This window comes from Haliotis cracherodii, unplaced genomic scaffold (assembly GCF_022045235.1).
Source record: "Haliotis cracherodii isolate W230 unplaced genomic scaffold, xgHalCrac1.p SCAF_5, whole genome shotgun sequence".
Taxonomy (NCBI): Eukaryota; Metazoa; Mollusca; class Gastropoda; order Lepetellida; family Haliotidae; genus Haliotis; species Haliotis cracherodii.
Genome location: NW_027266308.1, coordinates 26,266,131 through 26,291,386, shown reverse-complemented (window position 1 = coordinate 26,291,386; position 25,256 = coordinate 26,266,131). Strand labels below are relative to the sequence as shown.

Here is a 25,256-nt window from a genome sequence, read left to right as displayed (position 1 = left end):
ACAGTGTTGCATTGTTTGTTTGATGTTTAACGCCGCACTTAGCCACAGTGGTGCATTCAATAGTTCAATATGTTCTAATATTATATTTGGCATAAAGTTGTTTGTATCTGTCAGTTAAATGTGAAAAAGTAAAAGCTAACTCTGTTCCAAAATATTTAATTTATTTAATATTTTTACAGTATATATGTAACATTTGTCAGAGATTATTTTCTTGTTTCATTTTTCTAATCAAAATACCTCAGTCGGGCAAATAAATAATAAAAGTGTACTTTATCATGTTATCATGTGATTACTTCAACCACCTGGAGAAATGGCTGAAGATACACTGCTGTTTATCGTACAAAACTGGCTCCCGCAGGAGATATCGCTTTGATGAGATCAAGCGATATGTACATTGTAGAAATTGCATCACAATGCTTTGCAGACAATTGTGACATCATTGGTTACGTCACAATCAAATGACATCACTAATGGCTCTGCTACTGAAGCTGTTTGCAGTACTTTTAACATTTACACTGCTTATTACTGTCAACAAACTGAAAAAGCCTCGGCAAGACTCATAGTTTTTCCACTTTTATCAAGTTGTGTTGACATGTTTGATATCAAAGGTCACTCCTGTGAGATTCTCTATATGTATGCTGGATATGACAGACAAAGAAACTTATTCACATAAGCATGTGTGTCTTTATGATTCATGCCTAACTGGTTCCACTTTAGACAAATATCATAAATTTGTGGTGTGGGGTCACTAAAGCAATAATTGCAAAATTAACAGTTTGAAAACAAACAGACTGTGAACTATTAGTTGTAAATACTGAAGGAGTCATACTGCGTTTAATGGTGCTTCCAAAAGTATTTCAGTTTAATCATGGTTTGTAAGGAAAGTCCAAAGAGGCACAGGACAAGACTATCACTTCATTGAAACTCTTGAGACTTTGACACAACTTTCATCTAAACAGTGATTGTCAAATGGACTGTTAGTTAACATATCATGCGATCCAATCATTCAACTTGATGATGAATGAAGAAATAATTTATGTGTGCTGTGTGTTATCGGGTATCCTGCTAATGTGTCCATAAAACACGTTGTTTACAACACAGCAATGGCTGATTTGAGGACTACTCTTTAGATAAATATTGCTCGCCAAGTTCATTCATCACATTAACTACACATTTGAACACTTGATGAGTGATGACATATTACAAACAGGACAACAGTGGACACGTGCATGATGACATTACACAGAAACTGACAAAGGTCAAGGTCTTCAGGACTCAAATTCTCAAGAGGGGAAGAGAGAGCCTCGGAGATGGTTCAGGTTCAGTCAGACCTTCAATTGCTACATCTAAAAAAATGTTGATAAAATACATGAAATGTTTACGGATGATCAACAACTCACCACACATTACACAGTCAGTGCAGAAGGCACCTCTCATCTGAGGAATGAAGAGGGCATGACAAAAGTTTCAAGATGCTGATTTCCAAGGCTTCTGACTCCTGATCAGAAATACTCCAGGTTCATCATCTTTCATGAGAAATGGGTTCACCACTATCAGCCAGAGCCAAAACAATAGTAAAAACTGTGGAAACATCTTGAAGAAGGCCTGGTAAGAAGACAGCTTCGGTTCTCTAGGTTTCCAAAGGAATCCTACTGGTGGACCACCTCCCAAAATGGTCAGACCATTAATGGCCAATATTATGCTAACCTGCTTTGGCAACTGCATGAGAAACTTAAGGCTGAATGTCGTGAAAAACTCATTAAAGGCGTGTTGTTCCAAAGGACAATGTGTAAGCAAGGATTATATCCTACCTAAATATTATCCTGGGGGATATTTTACTCTAGAGTATAGTATCCTACCTTAGTGCCACACTGGTATGGGTTCAAATTCACTAGGGAGAATCATCCTGACACAAGAGAATTTCATCCCCAGGAGAGAAAATAGGGTAGGATAATATTCACTCTTGCAAATGCACACAAGTCTGTTGTTTCTGAGGCCACAAAGTGTGACTGTGGTTCTGAACTCAGATTTCCACCTCTTCCCAAGCTTGAAGAAAGAACTGTCAGGCAAGCATTATGCAGATGATGATGACATCATTACTGCTGTGGAGAACTTTTTACACCACAACGAGGAAGCCTACCACACCAGTGGAATCCAGGCACTCCAGCATTGCTGGATAAATGTGTGAACCTCGGAAGGGATAATGTTAAAAATAAGTATCAACCAATGCCATCGACGCTGTCCATCATAAATAGGCTCAGTATAAAAATCACCACAAAATCTGAGAAATCATTGAAATGTATGCAGAGCATAAAGTATTTGTTTTTATAAGTCCAGAAACTATGATGTCGAAAACAAACCTGATTAGGTAGAAAATATTTAAAATTGCATATGTCAAGTATTCACGTATTTAGAGGATGCATTTCGTGAATAATGTGGTAAAACAAAATGTCTACAGCCAGCCTATTGTCAAAACTCTGGTTGCCAATCAATGTCTTGTTGCACGTGTTTGATCTGTACACACTGGATGACATCGCCGGCCTGGAAGGTGAGAGACGGGTCTTCAAGGCTTATTCCACACATCATGTCTGTCTTCACATTATCCACCTCCTCCTTGAAGTGCTTCAAGCTTGCAATTTCTCCTGGAATAACGATCATGGCAGCATGATAAGTTCTATAGAATTGGCCTTAAGATGGCAAACAGTAAACAAATTTGACAGAGATGAATTTCAGTGAAGTGGAATCTGTCTAAAGCTGAATATTGCCTGGTATCGCAATACGGACTGACGATACTACTAGTATCATGATACAGACTGACGATACTACTGGTATCATGATACAGACTGACGATACCACTGGTATCTTGATACAGACTGACGATACTACTGGTATCATGATACACTACATAAAATAGTAAGAAATGATGAAATCACTGAAATACAGCTCCAGTACCTCTTTCTTCATACATCTATTGATTGTTATCTCAAAAACTTTAACAAAGAAAACCACAAGAACAAAACAGTTTTAAATGAAGGGATGGTTATTAAATGTAACTTTCAGTCAGCACGTCCTCAGCTACCACGTCCTTGTGTTCTGCCACTATGCTACTTCTGCCATAACGGGAGGTAACTCTATTAGATGCTGTTCTATTTATCGCACATCGCATTCTCACAAACTGACAGCTCAAGTATTGTGTGTACCTAAGTATCGATGATATCATAGGTATCGGTGAATAATTACAGCCCTAAATCTGTCCAAAATTTAATCCTAACATAGACAAACGTCCAGATTAGTGAGATCTTAGCAGGAGATAAAGAAATAAGAAAAATAGATAATGTTGAAATTATTTTTATTTTACTACTACTACTACTACTACTACTACTACTATACTAATAGTACTTCTACTATACTAATACTAGTAGAATAGGTCTTCAGCAACCCATGCTTGCCGTTAAAGGCGACTATGCTTGTCATAAGAGGCGACTAACGGGATCGGTTGGTCAGACTCACTGACGTGGTTGATGCATGTCATCGTATCCCAATTGCGTGGATAGATGCTCATGACATCAATCACTGGATTGTATGATCCAGGCTCTATTATTTACAGACTGCCGTATACAGCTGGAATATTGCTGAGTGCAATAGTTAAACCTACTACTACAACAACATTCGGAGCCGTAAATGTGGTCTTTCACCTGCCATGACCTACTCTCAGAAACCAGCTTGACATAAAAATGGCTAAGAGAGGGAGTGAGAGAGTGAATGTTGTTTTACGCAATATTCCAGCTACTGCCTGTATATCATGGTGATCTGTAAATAACTGATTCTAAATCAGGCAAACCAGTTCTCAACTGCTTGAACATGAACAATCCACACCACCAGGTCACAATGACACACAATTGCAACCACCCAGACATAGTGACACAGATTGCATTCTACAATGCCACTGGATTCTGATTCTGATTGGTATCAGGTATCTTATTCCATTCAATACCTCAAAATCAACATTCCATTTTACACAAAACATTGCACATGAAAACATCAATCTATCTATAGCCTATGCATAGATGCATATAACAATGGCTGGTGAATTAGAATTGTTTACATTCAATATTAGAACAACCGCTTATGAAACAGGAAGAAATCTATTTCTTCCACACAAACAAAATTAACGAAAACACACACAAACCACTGTGTCAGGATCTCATGATCATCAGTCACAAAAAGGCTTGGTTCCAAATTAAAATAAGAGGTACCATATATACAGTTAGACTACCTCCAATTTCAAAACACAGTAAGCTTACTTCCTTATTGTGCTGCTCTTGCAATATCAGAACAGGGACAGCAAGGTGAAGCTTCCTGTGTTGTATCCAAGAGTGAGTGAGTGAGTATGGTTTTACGCCGCTTTTAGCAATATCACGGCGGGGAACACCAGAAATGGGCTTGTATCCAAGAAGGGAATTAAACCTGTTTCGTGTGAAAGTCACTCACATAACATCATCAACGTTACTTACCATTATAAATGACTTCATTACTGCGTATGACCTTGAACCCTTGCTTCCTATGGAGGGCTCCTTTTATACAGCGACACCCGGCAACAGGTATCTTTTTCTTCCTGGCTGTCACCTCGAACACACTCTTCACCTCGGCTTCCCCTGAAACAGTTCTGATACACTGAGCTGTGGTTTCACCAAATGTCACTTTGATGTGAGAAGAGGTGAGATGAAATGGCGTTTAACATCATGTTCAAAAGTATTGGATTGTTTGATAGGCATTACTTAGAAGTTGACGGATGACAAGGTACCAATAGACACAATTTTATGGATAACAACTTCAAAATTATTGTACTTACATATGATACTTATAACGAACTACAGTTATAACAAAATAAAATTAGTGGTCCCCATGAGTTTGGTATAAACATAGCTTACTGTATTCAGAACAAAACTTGGACTCAATGCCATAACATGGGCATTCAACCTGGTGAAAGAGTGATTGGTCCACATTCTGGTGTGATTTCTATATAATTAATAGCGTTATTTATGGAAAAGAGACACTGTCGCTGTGTAATCTCACATTAACTGCTATATCTCTCTGCATAATACAATTTGAAACGTCAGACTAACAAAGAGGATCTGTAACAACTTGAATCACCAAAGGAGTGTCGATTTCCCAACACCTAGCCCCTTTCAAATTATGGGATGTTGAATGGTTCTACACCAGTCCAGGCCACATTAACCCAACCCTAAAAGAAAACACCCATCAAAGTACTACCACAACTCAACAGCACATGGTTTTCATGTTAGTTTCCTTGCACGACAACCACGTGGCACTGGTGACCTTCTGAATGTGTCCCAGTGGTACAGCTCCCTATCTCCTTGGCTTGTTTTGTTTGTTGTGTAACGCCACATTCAGAGCTATTCCAGCAAAATCAAGACAGTCTGTGAATAATCAAGTCTGAACTAGACAATCCAGTGAATGATATCATGTGCATCGATCTACGAAACTGAGATATGACATGCATCAACCAAGTCACCACCTGATTGCATTAGTGGCCTCTTATGACAAGCATGTGTTTCTGAAGATCAATTCCAACCCGGATCTTTAAAGGGTTTCCTATCTAGTGGACTTTAAACACAGCAGTGTTACCTAAAACCTCCTCCTCCTCCACATGAGGGAGTCTAGCAGAAAGACTGTCCAGCAGGTTGTCAAACAGGTTGTAGATGACATTGTGCATCTTGATGGGTATTGACTTGGACCGCGCCACTTTGGCAACTGACTCGGGTGTCTTGACGTTGAAGCAAAATATCTCTCCTGCAAAATGATAGGCACCGTTTTAGTGTCAGAGTTTCCAGTGTAGTTGCAGGAATCTATCTAGACCTGCTTAGAGGCCCCAAGACTGCAGCAAACGTCAGTAAACATTCCCAAATTGTTGTTATAGTTACAAACAATGTTTAAATATGGCTTCGTAAACGTACCCTATATTTCACTGACAATAGGACCAATAAAGAGAAAACGGCATTAATACTTATTGAACACAATGATCAATAATTTATATTATGGTAAAATACCCCTGAATTCATGAAAATATGGATTTGAAGAAAAATCCCAATTTTGAACAAAATTATATTTGTTCACAATTTACCTGCCAAGAGCTGTCTATGGAATCCTAGACATATCCCTTTTCAATGAAGTGACTGATTTATCAGTGAATTGTCAAATATCATTGACACTATTAGACTTGTCTTGAACAAAATAATATTTTTTCACAATTTACCTGCCAAGAGCTGGAAGCTGTCTAAGGAATCCTAGTTATATCCCTTTTTAATGAAGTGACTGATTTACCAGTGAATTGTCAGATATTATTGAAACTTATCATTGGAATTGTCAGACAAACAACTAAAATTGCCCAACTTGATGCCAAATTTTCTCAAGTGAAACTGAACTGGTTGAACTTACCACTGAAGTTTTCAGCCAGCTGTACATCTGTTTCCGTCACGTTCCCGACGCCGTAATGGATCAAGTCCAGGCGACATTTCTTGGAGTGGAATGTGTCCAGAGTGTCGAGTATGGCTTCCAGGGAACCATCCACGTCAGCTGGAATTACAACATGTTTATGTGACATGATGAATATTTGCTCCAGCTTAACATCCTATTTAGTGGATAATGGTCAGGAATGTGTGACAAAAGTTTTCATTGGCCAATATGTGATTCTTAGCAGCTATACATATACAGTTTCTGCTATCTCTGGTAATCCTACAAACATGACAACATTGCATACATTGTTGAGCGGATGAAATGTCACCTTTGATCTTGATATTGTGAATAATTAAAAAAACAATTTACTATCTGTAACAAGCATTTTATTACTAACATACTGTTTGGGAGTAATAAACGGTGAATTTTTACTTGTCCTGCAGCTGTGTGTGCAGCTTGTAACACATATATAATGATTTGCGACACAAAAATACACAATAACTACATTTATCCTTCGCATCTGACATTTAAATAATCTAATTACAGTTCAACTACATGTGAAACAGCATTGTAATAATCGTTCACTGGTTTCTGGCTGTCCAGAAGTCTCTTTTCCCTCTTAAGGGCATGGTCTAGATTTCAATACTTCTTCTTGGATGGCATCAAATTAACTGGATTGTGATATGTGATCACAGTATTATCCTGCTCAACCTGCAGTATCTCAAAGAATCTGTACAGATTTGGATACCACCCCTCGAGATGATATGTTGACGTCGACCCACTGCTCAGTGACATGTTATTGTGCTTTGTGACAAAGTCATCTTTGGTGTTAATGGTGGTTTGGCATCTTCTTTGGGAACTCTTCCAGTGAATAGAAAGTTGAGTTCTGGTCTTTATCATGAACTTGTATCCAGGAAAAGCCAAGTGAGGACCCCTCTTAGACTTGGGAATAAACTGTAAAATCAACCTGCACGTGTGCCACATTGGAATACCGTTCCTTGTCTGTAATCCCTTTTATAGCCCAAATCGTACTAAATGATTAATATGTTCACTCACTCATTGATATATAAGTTAAATTTTTTCACTCAGTAAAGTGTACGTGAATATAGTTCCCCAAGGAGTTGTGTCAAAAGTGAGATGCCTCCTTTTAATTCCCAATTGTCTTGCCAGTCACCATGCTTGAGTGAATTTGTACATATAACAATAGGTGATGGACAAGTAGGCAGACCCCCAATAAACCACCAGGTAGACTGGGAACCATCCCGATCACAGAAACTGCACAGCAGGTCAAACACAGAGAACCCGATTTAAGGACCAGTGACACCTGCGGCCCTCACATATCATGTTACTCACCCTTAAGGACCAGTGACACCTGCAGCCCTCACATATCATGTTACTCACCCTTAAGGACCAGTGACAGCTGCGGCCCTCATATACTATGTTACTCACCCTTAAGGACCAGTGACAGCTGCAGCCCTCATATACCATGTTACTCACCATTAAGGACCAGTGACACCTGTGCCCCTCATATACTATGTTACTCACCCTTAAGGACCAGTGACACCTGCCGCCCTCATATACTATGTTACTCACCCTTAAGGACCAGTGACACCTGCCGCCCTCATATACTATGTTACTCACCCTTAAGGACCAGTGACACCTGCCGCCCTCATATACCATGTTACTCACCCTGAAGGACCAGTGACACCTGCCGCCCTCATATACTATGTTACTCACCCTTAAGGACCAGTGACACCTGCCGCCCTCATATACTATGTTACTCACCCTTAAGGACCAGTGACACCTGCCGCCCTCATATACTATGTTACTCACCCTTAAGGACCAGTGACACCTGCCGCCCTCATATACCATGTTACTCACCCTGAAGGACCAATGACACCTGTGCCCCTCATATACTATGTTACTCACCCTTAAGGACCAGTGACACCTGCCGCCCTCATATACTATGTTACTCACCCTTAAGGACCAGTGACAGCTGCGGCCCTCATATACCATGTTACTCACCCTTAAGGACCAGTGACAGCTGCGGCCCCTCATATACCATGTTACTCACCCTTAAGGACCAGTGACAGCTGCGGCCCCTCATATCCAATGATTGTTTCCTTCTGTTTCTGGGAGCTTGTGGCGTACTTGCGTCCACTCTCCCTCCTCAGCTGAACCTTCTGCTTGTACACAACATCGTGTTGAGATCTCTTCTCATCAATCACAACCTGGTTCTCATCAATCTTCTTCAGCGTCTCCTGCTCAATTCTCCACTGTAAGGCATCCTTCAAGACTTGCTGCAGAAACCAGAGGAATAGCAAACACAACTATTTATGCCACTGTCCTACAACTGATAACGCTACACATACTCTTGGGTGTGGATAGATTCATAAGCATTTAAAAGTGATTTCCTATGACCGGTAACTGAGCTGGTTTCATTTGTGCCACTTTGAACATTACTTCAGTTATAACACAGTATTAGCTAAATGTGAGAAGAGTGATTGACAAGAGATACCTGATAAATTAAGTATACAGAGATAACCGATAAATTACTCACACAGAGATACCTGATAAATTACACCATACAGGGATAACCGATAATTTACTTATACAGAGATACCTGATGAATTTCTCATACAGAGATACCTGACAAATTTCTCATCCAGAGATACCTGATAAATTAAGCATACAGAGATAACCGATAAATTAAGCATACAGAGATAACAAATAAATTAAGCATACAGAGTTCAGAACTTCTTCTACCAAAAAACTAGAAGAAGACAACCAAAAGCCTCATGCTGAGATCAAGCGTCACCTAATATCAAGGCACCTGGGAAAACTCACCATATTTTCAACTTGAAAAACTTCATCTCCGGCCGAAGGCAGATCCTTCCAACCTATGATTTGCACCGGAGTAGCAGGGGGCGCTTCCTGCAGGGGTCGGCCCTGGTCATCAAACATACCTCGGACCTGCACACAAGAGAAGTTACAGCTTATGTGTATTTCATTCTCAGCTCCCTGGGGAGTATAGCGCCCAAGCTGCCTGTGATGCACTAGAAGGTTAAGGCTGACATTACCATCTCATCCTACCAAGTACCAATTCACTGCTGGGCATATTTCGAACAAAGTCACTTGCCCAGGGAGACACCACATGTGCTACATGTCCTTCAGTGTGCAGCAGGACTAAAACCTAGAAAGTCTGAGGGGTCAGCTGCCAAACGCAGTCACCCATCAAACTACTCTCCGCCATCAATGTCGCTTACCTACACCTGATTGGGACCTGCGGGCTATACACAGAATCATACACAATCTCATTCACTGATGGTGTTGCAGGTAAGTGTGGCTGGTAAATGGCATATTTTCAACATAAAAACCCCAAATCATTATATTTATGAAGTTTCCCATTGCTGTGGACAAATAAAGGCCCTGGTCATACTTTGACCACTGTCATTTTGATGCTGAAAGGTGTAAAGATCAAGAGACATCAAATACAGGACTGTCCATATGATGGAGGAGCTCCAGAAAAAGCTTGAAATTTGTTTTGTCCAAACATGTTATTTGGCTCCTCTTTGCAGGGGAAAATAGTGAAAGGAAAGTAATGGTGTTTCTAACATTAAGACTAAATATTAAATGATTGGCCTCCCCCTTATGTGGGTGGAAGTAGTAGGAAGTCTTTTCTAGCCTCACCTTGGCCCAGGTTGTGCCAGCTAGCAACAGGTCTCCCCTCTTCAGTGTTCCCCGCTGTATGACGACTGTGGCAAGTTTCCTGGAAGGGAAACATTGTGACAGGTGAGGTTACAAGCTGAAAGGGACATGGAATCAGTCTATGGTTTAATCCTGCCCTGTTTCGGATCTAATATCTTACAACCAGACCTTTCTGTCATGTCTGAAGAAGGTCCTTCTTCACAGACCCTTGAAGTAGGCTCGTCACACACTAACTACATTGTCAACACCACACCTACACCTTCTGTCATTGCCTTTTTGATGCATCACGGATTCCATGATGCTCCCCTCCACCAGCCCCTGTGGGACAGACTGATGTCATCACTCACCCCCTGCCTGAATCCGTCATGGCTTCGATGACACTCCCCTCCACCAGCCCCTGTGGGGACAGACTGATGTCATTACTCACCCCCTGCCTGGATCCGTCATGGCTTCGATGACACTCCCCTCCACCAGCCCCTTGGGGTCAGCCTTCAATTCCATCAGTTCAGCCTGTGTTACAATTGCTTCTTGCAGTAAATCCAAATTTGTTCTCTGAAACAATCAAGAATAAGTGTTGTTAATACCAGAGACCATGTGAACCAACATCTTTCCAACTCAGCATTTTCAATACCTTCAATCATTCAAAACCTTATTTCAGAACCAACACAAAGTTACGCCTACTATGTTCATTGCACTTTCCTAGTGGGAACAAAATTTCAAAGACTTGAATGTTCTCGTGTGTCTAAATTGAAACAATTTCTTTAACACTGAATCACAGTTGGTCTATGTCTGGTCTAAGATTTAATGCTTTTGAATTATTTGGTGCTTTCTGGTCTTGATACCCCGCCAATCAATTATTTCTAATTCTTAATGGCTAAATATTCAAACACAAAATCCATCAAAATTTTATGTGTCCACTTTTCTGAATTACAATAAAAGTTCTACCTGTATCTAGATGAGTTACCTACCTTCAGTGCTGAGATGGGGACGGCCTGTATCTAGATGAGTTACCTACCTTCAGCGCTGAGATGGGGACGGCCTGTATCTGGATGAGTTACCTACCTTCAGTGCTGAGATGGGGACGGCCTGTATCTAGGTAGTCTACCTACCTTCAGTGCTGAGATGGGGACGGCCTGTATCTAGATGAGTTACCTACCTTCAGTGCTGAGATGGGGACGGCCTGTATCTAGGTAGTCTACCTACCTTCAGTGCTGAGATGGGGATGACCTGTATCTAGGTGAGTTACCTACCTTCAGTGCTGAGATGGGGACGGCCTGTATCTAGGTAGTCTACCTACCTTCAGTGCTGAGATGGGGATGACCTGTATCTAGATGAGTTACCTACCTTCAGTGCTGAGATGCGGATGGCCTGTATCTAGGTGAGTTACCTACCTTCAGTGCTGAGATGGGGACGGCCTGTATCTAGGTAGTCTACCTACCTTCAGTGCTGGATGGGGATGGCCTGTATCTAGGTGAGTTACCTACCTTCAGTGCTGAGATGGGGACGGCCTGTATCTAGGTGAGTTACCTACCTTCAGTGCTGAGATGGGGACGGCCTGTATCTAGGTGAGTTACCTACCTTCAGTGCTGAGATGGGGACGGCCTATATCTAGGTAGTCTACCTACCTTCAGTGCTGAGATGGGGACGGCCTGTATCTAGGTGAGTTACCTACCTTCAGTGCTGAGATGGGGACGGCCTGTATCTAGGTGAGTTACCTACCTTCAGTGCTGAGATGGGGAGGGCCTGTATCTAGATGAGTTACCTACCTTCAGTGCTGAGATGGGGACGGCCTGTATCTAGGTAGTCTACCTACCTTCAGTGCTGAGATGGGGATGACCTGTATCTAGGTGAGTTACCTACCTTCAGTGCTGAGATGGGGACGGCCTGTATCTAGGTAGTCTACCTACCTTCAGTGCTGAGATGGGGATGACCTGTATCTAGATGAGTTACCTACCTTCAGTGCTGAGATGCGGATGGCCTGTATCTAGGTGAGTTACCTACCTTCAGTGCTGAGATGGGGACGGCCTGTATCTAGGTAGTCTACCTACCTTCAGTGCTGGATGGGGATGGCCTGTATCTAGGTGAGTTACCTACCTTCAGTGCTGAGATGGGGACGGCCTGTATCTAGGTGAGTTACCTACCTTCAGTGCTGAGATGGGGACGGCCTGTATCTAGGTAGTCTACCTACCTTCAGTGCTGGATGGGGATGGCCTGTATCTAGGTGAGTTACCTACCTTCAGTGCTGAGATGGGGACGGCCTGTATCTAGGTAGTCTACCTACCTTCAGTGCTGGATGGGGATGGCCTGTATCTAGGTGAGTTACCTACCTTCAGTGCTGAGATGGGGACGGCCTGTATCTAGGTGAGTTACCTACCTTCAGTGCTGAGATGGGGACGGCCTGTATCTAGGTAGTCTACCTACCTTCAGTGCTGAGATGGGGACGGCCTGTATCTAGGTGAGTTACCTACCTTCAGTGCTGAGATGGGGACGGCCTGTATCTAGGTGAGTTACCTACCTTCAGTGCTGAGATGGGGACGGCCTGTATCTAGGTAGTCTACCTACCTTCAGTGCTGAGATGGGGACGGCCTGTATCTAGGTGAGTTACCTACCTTCAGTGCTGAGATGGGGACGGCCTGTATCTAGGTGAGTTACCTACCTTCAGTGCTGAGATGGGGAGGGCCTGTATCTAGATGAGTTACCTACCTTCAGTGCTGAGATGGGGACGGCCTGTATCTAGGTAGTCTACCTACCTTCAGTGCTGAGATGGGGATGACCTGTATCTAGGTGAGTTACCTACCTTCAGTGCTGAGATGGGGACGGCCTGTATCTAGGTAGTCTACCTACCTTCAGTGCTGAGATGGGGATGACCTGTATCTAGATGAGTTACCTACCTTCAGTGCTGAGATGCGGATGGCCTGTATCTAGGTGAGTTACCTACCTTCAGTGCTGAGATGGGGACGGCCTGTATCTAGGTAGTCTACCTACCTTCAGTGCTGGATGGGGATGGCCTGTATCTAGGTGAGTTACCTACCTTCAGTGCTGAGATGGGGACGGCCTGTATCTAGGTGAGTTACCTACCTTCAGTGCTGAGATGGGGACGGCCTGTATCTAGGTGAGTTACCTACCTTCAGTGCTGAGATGGGGACGGCCTGTATCTAGGTAGTCTACCTACCTTCAGTGCTGAGATGGGGACGGCCTGTATCTAGGTGAGTTACCTACCTTCAGTGCTGAGATGGGGACGGCCTGTATCTAGGTGAGTTACCTACCTTCAGTGCTGAGATGGGGACGGCCTGTATCTAGGTAGTCTACCTACCTTCAGTGCTGAGATGGGGACGGCCTGTATCTAGGTAGTCTACCTACCTTCAGTGCTGAGATGGGGACGGCCTGTATCTAGGTGAGTTACCTACCTTCAGTGCTGAGATGGGGACGGCCTGTATCTAGGTAGTCTACCTACCTTCAGTGCTGAGATGGGGACGGCCTGTATCTAGGTGAGTTACCTACCTTCAGTGCTGAGATGGGGACGGCCTGTATCTAGGTGAGTTACCTACCTTCAGTGCTGAGATGGGGACGGCCTGTATCTAGGTTAGTTACCTACCTTCAGTGCTGAGATGGGGACGGCCTGTATCTAGGTGAGTTACCTACCTTCAGTGCTGAGATGGGGACGGCCTGTATCTAGGTGAGTTACCTACCTTCAGTGCTGAGATGGGGACGGCCTGCACATCCCCCTGGAAGTCCTCAAGGACTAGCTGTTGCTCCAGCAACATGTTCTTTGTCCTTTCCTGTAACACACAGCAACAGTCATGTCAATATTCAAAGATCTTACAGGGTAAAAAATATAAGAAATATATAAAGGTATATCAAGGTTAAAATGTCCCCAGTTTCAAAGGATGACTGCTTTTTGAAACGTATTTGTCCTGTCACAAAATATGAAGATAACAACACTTTAGAATTCAATTTTGTATCAATTCACAGAAATGACACAAAAATGTAATAACTATCAGTACATGCAACTGGTTTGGGATTCAATGACATGCATCAACCAAGTCAGCGAGTCTGACCAACCGATCCTGTTAGTCACCTCTTTTGACAAGCATAGTCACCTTCTACGGCAAGCATGGGTTGTATGATGGCAGTCTGTAAATAATCGAGTCTGGACCAGACACTACAGTTATTGACATCATAAGCATCTATCTACGCAATTGGGATATGATGGCATGCATCAACCAAGTCAGAGAGCCTGACCAACTGATCCTGTTAGTCGCCTCTTATGACAAGCATAGTCACCTTCTACGGCAAGCATGGGTTGTATGATGGCAGTCTGTAAATAATCGAGTCTGGACCAGACACTACAGTTATTGACATCATAAGCATCTATCTACGCAATTGGGATATGATGACATGCATCAACCAAGTCAGAAAGCCTGACCAACCGATCCTGTTAGTCGCAACTTACTACAAGCATGGGTTGCTGACAATCAATTCTAACCCGGATCTTCAAAAGAGACATGCAACTGTCAGGTAGTGGTCCTTCATGTGATGTTGTCTCTAATTACAAACGGATGTGTCCTTTCCATGAGTTATGACTTGTCCTACACTGCACACAGCAATATTCAATATAAATCCGAACTGCCTGCCAACAATCCCACGTCGATGGGATATGATGGCACACTGTCAGCCACATACTGTCATCACCCAGTCCTAATTAGCTGGTTTTCACACCAAACAAGGGAGAACTGGGTTTCAACAGTTGATCAATGGTAGCATTATCAAATGAGATAATACTGCAACCACATCTGCTCTCCCTACACACAAGGTGCTGGTACAGGGACTCCTGACTTTACACTTACAATGTCAGCCTCGGGCTTGTCCACCTTGTTTATTGCCACTATGATTGGAACTGAAACACAGTACACACATCAGTGAGGTCACATGTTTATGAGTCATAGGATCTGAGGTGAGGTGAGGTGAGGTGAGGTGAGGTGAGGTGAGGTGAGGTGAAATTGGGATTATTGCACTTATATAGCCACGTGCATGTACGTGTGTGTGTTTGTGTGGCTGCCTGTACTAGTCCGGACTGATGCCGATTTATAGTGCTAGCCCACTGAGATGCCATGCCGCAGTTTAACATGAATACCCCACTCAGACACAGTATACTGACTCAAAGCCGATCAGTCCTTGTTTTATCCCCTTAATGCCGAGCGCCAGACAGGGTAACAACAAGTACCATCTTTTAACGTCTTTTGGTATGAAGCGACCTGGGATCGAACCCCGGACCTTCCGCTCTCTGGGCGGACACTCTACCCCTAGACCACAGAGGTGGTCTTATCTATGAAAGGATAACATCAGGGTGAATACTGACTAGAGTTGATAATCCATTCAAAATTAAGAAAATGTAAACAACTTCCAACAGTTATGATTGGTACATAATGCACCTAAACATTTTGTATATACTGCAAAAGCACTCACAGTTTGCACCATGGACTTTAGTAGACCTAATAACGTATTCCAAACAATTTTAGTAACTGCTGCATTTGTGCTTGATGTTAAAATTTTGTAACATCAATCACATACATGTTTACAGCCACCTCAAAATGTATGAAAAACTATAAACTTACCTCTTAACAAACACATTATTAGAAAGTGTATTAATATTTAATAGGCAGAACTATCTTCTCACCCTTTTTGGCAAAAGTGATAACAATTCTTTCTAATTCTGCATTTTATTAAAAATATTGGGATATCATAACATCTCTCTTTGAATCTTTATAACCATTTCTCTTAAGAATTGTCTTCAGGAGAACAAAATCAAAATGACCCTAGAAACAACTTTTTCTTTTGAAAAATAATCACACCTACCACCGGCCTCCTTGGCATGGTGTATGGACTCCTTGGTCTGGTTCATCACGCCATCATCCGCAGCCACCACCAGGATGACAATGTCCGTCACTTGTGCCCCCCTGGCTCGCATCGAGGAGAAGGCAGCATGGCCGGGGGTGTCCAGAAACGTGATGGACTCACCTGTTGAAAGTTTCACTGAAACAAAGACTCAGCATATATGAACTATGTATTCTTTCCTCACGACCAACTAAGTTGTTTGGTAGATAAAATGCTGTGTTTTTGTGGAGTTAAAATTATAATTAATTAATCTAAAAAAGTATGGTCTTTCGGAAGGAGTAGGTCAGCAAAAACACATCACATGGTATCTTTGCTAATACATTATACTATAAACTTTATAACGAACACACTGATAATGATCTGAAGGATATAACGAACTGTTTTGGGGTCCTGTCCATTTGCAGTATATATGCTGTATATATAATTATAACAAACTAAAATGAGTGGTAGTTTACTGTATTTATACTTTTGTGTGTAAGATGTTGACACTGCTTTGAACAGATTTCAGTTACATCATGACATGTCAGCTTAATAAAGTGCAGGTATGAGGCAGTTATTAAAGCACATTGTTCATGTTTGAGAGAATCCATGATTGTGACCACCCTTAGGTGAATGAAGCCATCACATTTAACTTATTGTTGTGCCTGAAACTTGTTATGGTACTTGTCAACCTGATGTTATGACTAGTGTCACACCTGCCACAAGCTGACATTGCAAAATTTATTGAACACCCCTCGTACAAGGATTGGGAAATCAGCATTTGCCACTTTACTTACAAATACATCTGTATTTGGGGATTAAGGCCAACAGTTCCTGACAGAAACAATATTGACAAAAGGACACAAATCTGCACAGCCCTATTTGTTTTATGCCACACAAAATTATTTTTCTTGTGACACAGATTTTCATACAGTGGTCAGTTGAAATTGTATTTAATAATGTTATCAGACTTGAATGAACATGAATTTTCAAAAATCCTCTTGTACTAAAACATGCCTTTTCAATTTGATTTTTTTTCACTTTTGCAAAATTTAAATTAGACCTAAGCATGAGAAAATTGTACTGCATTGAGACATTAACTAAACATTCTGTTCCATGCTACACTAGTTATTTTAAAACTTGACAGAGAATCCTGCACCAAAGCAAACAACACAGAGCTTTCCAAGACTCTATGAGACAAGTGCCTTTACCAGACTACTAGTTAATACACTCTATGTAAACTCACCTGTGAAGGCTCCTATGTGTTGAGTAATTCCTCCGAACTCCTGCTCAACAATTTTCGAGTTGCGCAGTGAGTCCAACAGAGTTGTCTTCCCATGATCAACATGCCCCATGATGGTCACCACAGGATGTCTGCGGACCAACTGAGCAGGGTCAGGAGGCGGTCTGGAACAAACAGACACCGCAGTGACATCAGTACACCTTGACCAAATGTAGGAGCAGTGTTTAAAGTAAAGAAAATTGCCAGGCTGTCATCAGGACCAAAACATTTTTCAAGCTGCAGACCCTGAATAAACTCTTCAAACCCTCATTAAAAAAAACGCAGCTTGCTGTGACAAATAAATTGACACATTATTGATATTTACTTCAAACCTCATTATGACATAATTAAGAAGTGTTCTTTACCGCAGGATAGAGTACTCTCGGCGCCTTTGATCATTTAGCAGACATCTTTGAAAGAGATATGCATTAACACGTCTGAGCAAAACTGTTTTACTCTGCTAGCCCGTTCTACTGTCACTTGACATCAATTCAAATTCGTCTCAGTTCTAATATATTGACTTTTACTGACAACATTTACAAGACTTGGGCTTCAGGACTAGTGGCTGATGCAGACTGACTCACAACAATGAACACACGTACTGCCTATCGGACAGGGCCTGGGTCATTTTACTGGGAGGGATAGCACATAACAATAAAAACAGTCTATAGGTTGGGATACACTTCTTTCAATATGAAGCTTAGCATAGATGCTGGTACCGTTTTCAGACAAGTAAACCGTTCTTGATAAACTGAAAGGTACTAGCAAATAAAATGTTGCATTCATAGATTAAAAAAGAAAAGCTGATAAAAATAATTTAGTCCTGTTTCCATGCTGGTCACTGAACCTACTGTCGGATAAGGTCCGTGCTCATGTTTGCCTTCAGCCTCTTCTCCTTGCTGCCGATCTGATACTTCATGCCAGATCTCTTGATAATGTCTTTTATGATGTCAAAATCATCAATAACTGGAACAAGAACATGAACAGTGGTAAACCGGAACATATCACCATCACACTCTGCACCATATTGATACAAACACCATTGTCCCGTTCCACAAAGCATTCTTAGCACTACGATGATCATAAGCCTTTGTCTAAGTATGGGAGTTACAATCACCTTTGCGCTAGGATCCCTTTGTGGAACAGGACAAAGTTGTTTGTTTCATTAAAGTAACAGATTGCTATAGTCACCAATATACAGTCAAGTCTCGTTAATACGACACTCGTTAATCTGACAATCGGACACTAATGATGGGAACCGATTAAATCAGTGCTATTTAGACCGGACAGTCTCGCACTCCGACTCCGACACACCTAATTTGCAATGAATTACCTAAATCATTCATTAATCAGTCTCGTTAATCCAACACAGTGATCAGAGACAAATTTTGCTTAACAATAAACAATTAATGCTTTATATAAAGAAAACAGGATTAATCACATGCTTAGATTATCTCAATCTCATTAAAATCAGATACAAGTTCTCGCTACCGCCTAGGACATCCCATTACAGGTCACGTCAGAAGAACCTTTCGCGAACTATGACCGATGAACGTTGGTACGACTTAATTTCGTTTATCCGACATACTCGTTAATCCAACATAATCATATGCAACCAGCCATGTCCGATTAACAGGACTTGACTATAGGTTGTTAACCCAGGTCTTCATAGCAATGGGCTGACATAGACTTGCCTTAGAGAACTGACAAAGTATGACTGGCCACAGCCTCACAGGCAGGTAGTTACTTGGAATGCTGGTTACAACATACCTGAAGTCTCACGGTCGTATTGATCACCTCCTTTTGTGTAAAGCAGCACTTCAAACACGTGGTCTGAGGACAAAAAACAGATAATGTTACACACTTTCAGCTTTGGCAATTACTACTGACATAACCATAATAAAAACAATGTTAACGTGGCCATACACAACATTTTAATAATTATATTAATCAATTAATAACAGTCAGATAAGGCTGTGATTCTGAGGGAACATCTAGGCCAAATTCATATTCAAATAGGTAGAATAATTGATTATTGTTTACATATGCATTATAATTACAGATCAGATCAGATGAATGGACTTTCATCATTTACTACTTAGTGTAGGAGCATGCATGACACCCAACTTTCCTGAGATTTACTTGAAGGCATCCTTGATTATCATGTATTAATTTATATTTCCAATCTATTATGATATACACCTTGGACCTATTCACTACCATAGCTAAGTATCTGTTTGTTTGTTTGTTTGTTTGTTTGTTTGTTTGTTTGTTTAACGATACACTCAAGCTATATGATGGTAGTCTGTAAATAATCGAGTCGGGACCAAACAATCCAGTGATTGACATCATGAGTATTGATATACCTTTTGGGATAGGATGACATGCATCAACCAAGTCTGCAAGCCAGACCACCTGAGCCAGTTAGTCGCCTCTTACAACAAGCATAGTCGTCTCTTACGGCAAGCATGGGTAACTGAAGACCCATTCTACCGGATCTTCACAGGTGGGCTTCATATTCAACCATATTCAATAGGAGAAAATACACTGCTTCCCGAGGGACACACAGTAATATTCACTGTATCTACAGTGCATCAAGAGCAGTTCTGGGCCTCTGTCATTTCATCATTCAATCATGACTACTGTCCACATGATCATTGATTCATTCCAGGCTCTAAAGTAATTATCAAAATGTACAGTGCACTACACCATTTCATTATTTTACAGGACCATCATATTGCCTTGCAAGGACCCTTAATTATGAAGGATCCCTGGCCCCCCACTTTTGTAGGTCCAGGTAAAACCCTGTGCTCCTCACCACAATCTCTGTCCATGGCCCGGGCCAGTTCCTCCACAGTCATGCCATCAAAGATGGTGACAACCTTTAACTTGACACCCTTGTTGTTCACCTTAAACCTCTTAACCTGGGAATATAGATAGTGAATTACTTTCTGTTACATGAGTAGTACAAATTACTGAATCATCATGTTATAATAGTTCTGCATAACAGATGAACATATTTCAAATGATATTTCTGTTAAAACAAACATCTTAATAAACAAAATCTCTTTTACTTGGAATGTGTGACCAAAAACATGTGGCAAGATAATAAACGAAACCGGGCCCTTCCACTTGTTTGTTTGTTGTTTTGAAAACAACACTCAACAATATTCCAATTATATGGAGGCAGACTGTAAACAATCAGACAATAAAGTGACTGACATCAATAGTTAAAGTTCTTACTGTAAATGTGTTTGCAAATTAAAAAAACAATAATAGCAAATTATAGACTGGAAAGATTTCATGGAAAAATATTCATAAGCTGTCCAGATTTGGTGGGAAACAAACACTACTTGTTTGAGACTATATCAAAATTGTTTCCATGGAAACAAAAGAAATTAAAAATTGAAAAATATTAAAAGGCAACAGTTGAGCATTTGGTCATTGCACATGTATAGTTTCATACAAAATATTCATTATTTGAGAGTTATGGCTTGGAAACGAAGCCATGAGTTGTTTGAGACCAAATTGTTTCCATTGAAAGAATTCAAAGTAGCTAAAGGCACAAGTCAAGCTTTCTTTGATATATGTTGCTGGGTTTTCAAGTTGTGGCCTGGAAATTAACCCTATCCTCGTTTGAGTTCAAACTGTTTCCATGGAAACCAAAACAAATTAACTTTTGAGAAAATTTAAAATAGCAAAAGGCTCTGCTGATGAGTAAGGCATATGCCAAATTTCGTTGAAAAACATTGAATGGTTTTCAAAAGTTATGGCTCTGAATAGGATGGAAATGCCAACATTCACGCCAACAGGAATCGAGCCAAAAACAATATGTCTCCCCCCACCCCACAAAGGGATGACATGCATGAACCAAGTCAGTGCGCCAGACCAACTGATCCCGTTAGCTGCCACTTATGACAAGCATGGGTTACTGAAGGCCAATTCCAAATCAGATCTTCACATGGTTTCACTTTTATGACAGAAAGTACACAAAGTAAACAGAATATACAGCAAGGGATATACTTACCAGTTTTTTCTTAGAGTTATCTTTCCTTGCAGCATGTAGAGCCGGAGAGTTATGAAGGTAAACTGACTGACACCACAGGCACTGTCTAGTAGTTTGTATCTGTTTCTGTATCAAAATACTTGCAGTCCTTTGCGAATGCCTATATTGTTTCCATGATGACATGAAGCGCCATTTCTGTATAGGACCAGCAAACAGAAGCCTGCTTGCTTGTGGATACGACATTGTTTCTCTGCTAAGTTACCATACCTGGAAATATAATGTATTCAACCAGTAAATGTATGGAAACATTTTTTCCAATTTAAACAACCTTTTGGCAAGAAAATCATTGCTCAACACACTAAATACCGTATTGCAAGTATACACCTTACACCATGAGAGTTAATGAGTACGGTGAGTGAATGGGTTGGGTTTTTTAATCCACAATCAACAGCATTTCAGCTATCACTGTAAATTAATCGAGTCTCATCAGGCAAACCAGTGCTCCACTCCTTAACAAACATGCACCAGGAACCAATTTTGACAGACTCCCCACCGGGTCATAAGATCTCACTTATATATACTGATGTCCATGAGTTCCTTTGAATTCCTTATCACACAAACATTCACTACACTAAACTTATTCACAGAAACATCTCCATGGCTACGCTAGGTAAGAATTAAGGTCCCCAGCACCATATACTTGATTCTGAGTGGGATGGAGATGTGCCCATATTGGAACCTTGGTCTTTTTGCCTTACAATCTCACCCAACTGAAAAAACAGCATGTCACAAAGATGACATGCGATAAGCTGAATGTAGACATGACATTTGCCCAGTAGGAGACATACTTCATCAAAGAGAAGACGATGCACAGAACATTCTGTGGAGTGTTACTCACTCCTATACCGTAGCATACTCTGGCATTACAGAGTTAGGTGGTAAGGTTTGCATACATTTTTTTCATTTATACATATTTCCTATAGATTGTAAGTTTCTTCGCCTGGTCACATATGTTAAAAATAAACAATTATCCTCTCAAAACCAAATGCATATTTTGTTCTAGTCACCATCCCCATGAGTGTTAATGTCCATGTATTACCACATGCATAACTTAATGTCCTTGTGTAAGTCTTATGTGTGTGATCATTGGTAAAAACAGGTATTTTATGGCTTTCCTGATCCTGATGGCTGTCCTTTCTAGACTTCATGAGAGGAAATACAGCCCTTCACAGCCTTCATCAAGGCGCAAATTTATAGAACCCTAGATCCGAAACAACTTATACAAGGTGAACAAGAGTATTTTTATGCAACTTTTAGCAATGTTCTAGCAGCTACAACATCGCAGTATACATGTTGATATCTGAATGCTGTATTTACAATCATGGGTATTTTATGTGATTATTGTATTTACTATTTACAGTCTTACGAGACCGCCTCCGTGGTCTAGTGGTAGAGCGTCCGGCCAGAGAGCGGAAGGTCCTGGGTTCGATCCCCTGCCGCGTCATACCAAAAGATGTTAAAAGATGGTACTTGTTGTTACCCTGTCTGGCGCTCGGCATTATGGGGCTAATACAAGGACTGGTCGGCTCAGAGTCAGTATACTGTGTCTGAGTGGAGTATTCATGTTAAACTGCAGCATGGTATCTCAGCGAGCTAGCACTATAAATCGACATCAGTCCGGGCTAGTACAAGCAGCCACACAAACACACACACACGTACATGCACGTCGCTATATAAGTGCAATAATCTTGGACGCAACGTTAAAACCCATTTCACCTCACCTACAGTCTTACGTTTGTGGTTTATGAAAGCTTTGAAATTTAAGAATACTTTATACTTCCTGTCAACACTCATTCGATACTGCCTAAATCTAACCAGATGACTGCTACATGTCTTCAATGAGTTTATATTTATACCATGAATTTCATGCGCAAGTGTAAGGCATAATCATCAGCTGATCATTTCTTGCAACGGAGTTCATCACAGTGATCGTTGTGACTCTACGATATGCAGCGGTCTAAATCCCAGGAACCATTACAGGTGATATGGAGAACACCTCTACTTACAGATCGATAATAATAATAATCTGGTAGGTCTTTGATTTATCAATGACTCGGTTCATGCTCATACACAACTCAACATACAAAAAATGATAAGCGTAACTGAGCTTATCGTAAAACATTCCACTAATATATAATGGAATAGTTCAGTTGTAACAGCCAGATTACAACTGACGAACGAAACAGTGTGTGATATGTGGACATTTCCGAAAATACCCACTTTCCCAACTTCATAAAATAGCAGACGGCATCTGCACAAGTTTTTCAAGGGCGCAGACATATTGAGATATTTTCAGTAAAACGTATTAATATTCTTTTTCTTCATGGTGTTTGCTGATTTTCTTTTTTCATATTCGTTATCAATATAATATAGAAAAATATTTTATATATATAATATATATCATTTGATCAACACATTTGAACTATAGTATATTGATATGTATATTGGTTTTTATTTAAAAGTATTTATCTTATGTGGCGTTAAGAATATACTATCTTGCTTTATTATCTCCCTTTGGTCATACTTTCGCAAGCTCCTTCCCAGCGCGTGACATCTTCGTTACACTCTTACGGGATATCGCTGTGAGGAGATTGATACTTCGTGAAATATATTCTAAGCACGCTTCGATCATTACACATCAAATGTAATGACATTGTAGCATGTGAGAAATTCGTCATCACATCGGAAAATCCCTTCCGAGATGGCATCACTACCTCATCCGATTGTTATCTGCATGTTTTTGGATATTGTATGTCTATTGTGATATTATATATTTTACAATAATTTCGTACTCTTGATATGTTTTTACAGGATTGGCATTCTATACCTTTTTTAAAGTTCAAGATATGACACATACGGTAATATCAAGTTATTCCTTGAACCAGAGTCGTATCTTTCTTCAAATTTCCAAGATTCAAACACCTCCGCAATACGTTTTATACTTGCTCTTAGTGATCTGAAAGTTAAGACATTTACTATTGAAAAAAGCAGTGTTAAAGGGACAGTACGTCGGTTGTGTGTGTTTTTAAATCACGCATGCAGTAATTTCCGAGTGTGACGGAATGTTTAACTTTCAATAAAAAAATATATCCTAAAACGTGAAAAACTATTTCCATTTGCGTATATATACCCCAGATCCTGTCATCGAAGCCCTACGGTCATTTTGGCATTTTCGAAGGAACCCGGGTGTGCGGGTGTGGTGGGGGGGTGGGTTCGAAGTTACTGTGTGTTTGTATATGGAAACTGTAATAAACAAAATTAATGACAATAAACTGTGATGTTCATCAATGTATACGCTCATGTAGTCCATGTAATGAAACATCAAAATTTGTTAACCCTTTGAGACGCCCCCTCTTACTCCGGGCAAGACAGCTACACGACAGATTTCGAGAAAAAAAAGACGTCCAAGTAAGGGGTTTAATGAAAAATTAGTTGGTCTCCGCACTGCGATTTAACCAGTTCCCCTGCCTACTGATTATAAATAAACAACACGATTAACCCGAAGGTGCTACACTCATTGGTTGTCTGAATTCTTTCCATGAAATATTTCCTATTTGCTTCCAGGTCTTTGAAAGGCATTTAGAAGTGACACACATGAGGAAGAGAATATATGGATGTCAACTTCTTTATTATGAGGAACACAACTTTTTATGCTTACGCCTTCAGGTGAATGAATGCCATGAGACAGAGAGCGTACAGTACCGGCTTTCATACCCTCAGCGCTAATTACTGTAAAGTTTTGGTTTCCATTATCTATTGCTAATCTCCTATCAGCGCCAATCATCTGTTGGCTTCCCTTGTTAGTTTCTACCCTTTGTTTTTTCCCACCTTTTATTATCTTATTATTTT

At 40.8% G+C, this 25,256-nt stretch overlaps 1 protein-coding gene across 1 annotated transcript; it reads right to left on the bottom strand.

The window, feature by feature from the left end:
• Positions 1–215: 215 nt before the first annotated feature.
• LOC139442141 (translation initiation factor IF-2, mitochondrial-like) lies at positions 216–23,691 on the bottom strand. Its single transcript, XM_071222943.1, has 17 exons — positions 23,628–23,691; positions 21,369–21,614; positions 20,160–20,265; positions 19,112–19,174; positions 18,193–18,307; positions 17,306–17,466; positions 16,042–16,218; positions 15,033–15,082; positions 13,875–13,964; positions 10,613–10,737; positions 10,168–10,246; positions 9,325–9,450; positions 8,552–8,777; positions 6,460–6,597; positions 5,650–5,814; positions 4,515–4,655; positions 216–2,642 (listed from the first exon to the last, which is right to left on the bottom strand). The coding sequence occupies exons 2-17, from the start codon at positions 21,588–21,590 to the stop codon at positions 2,470–2,472; spliced, it is 2,157 nt and encodes a 718-aa protein (XP_071079044.1). The 5' UTR covers positions 21,591–21,614; positions 23,628–23,691; the 3' UTR covers positions 216–2,469.
• Between the last annotated feature and the right edge of the window lie 1,565 nt (positions 23,692–25,256).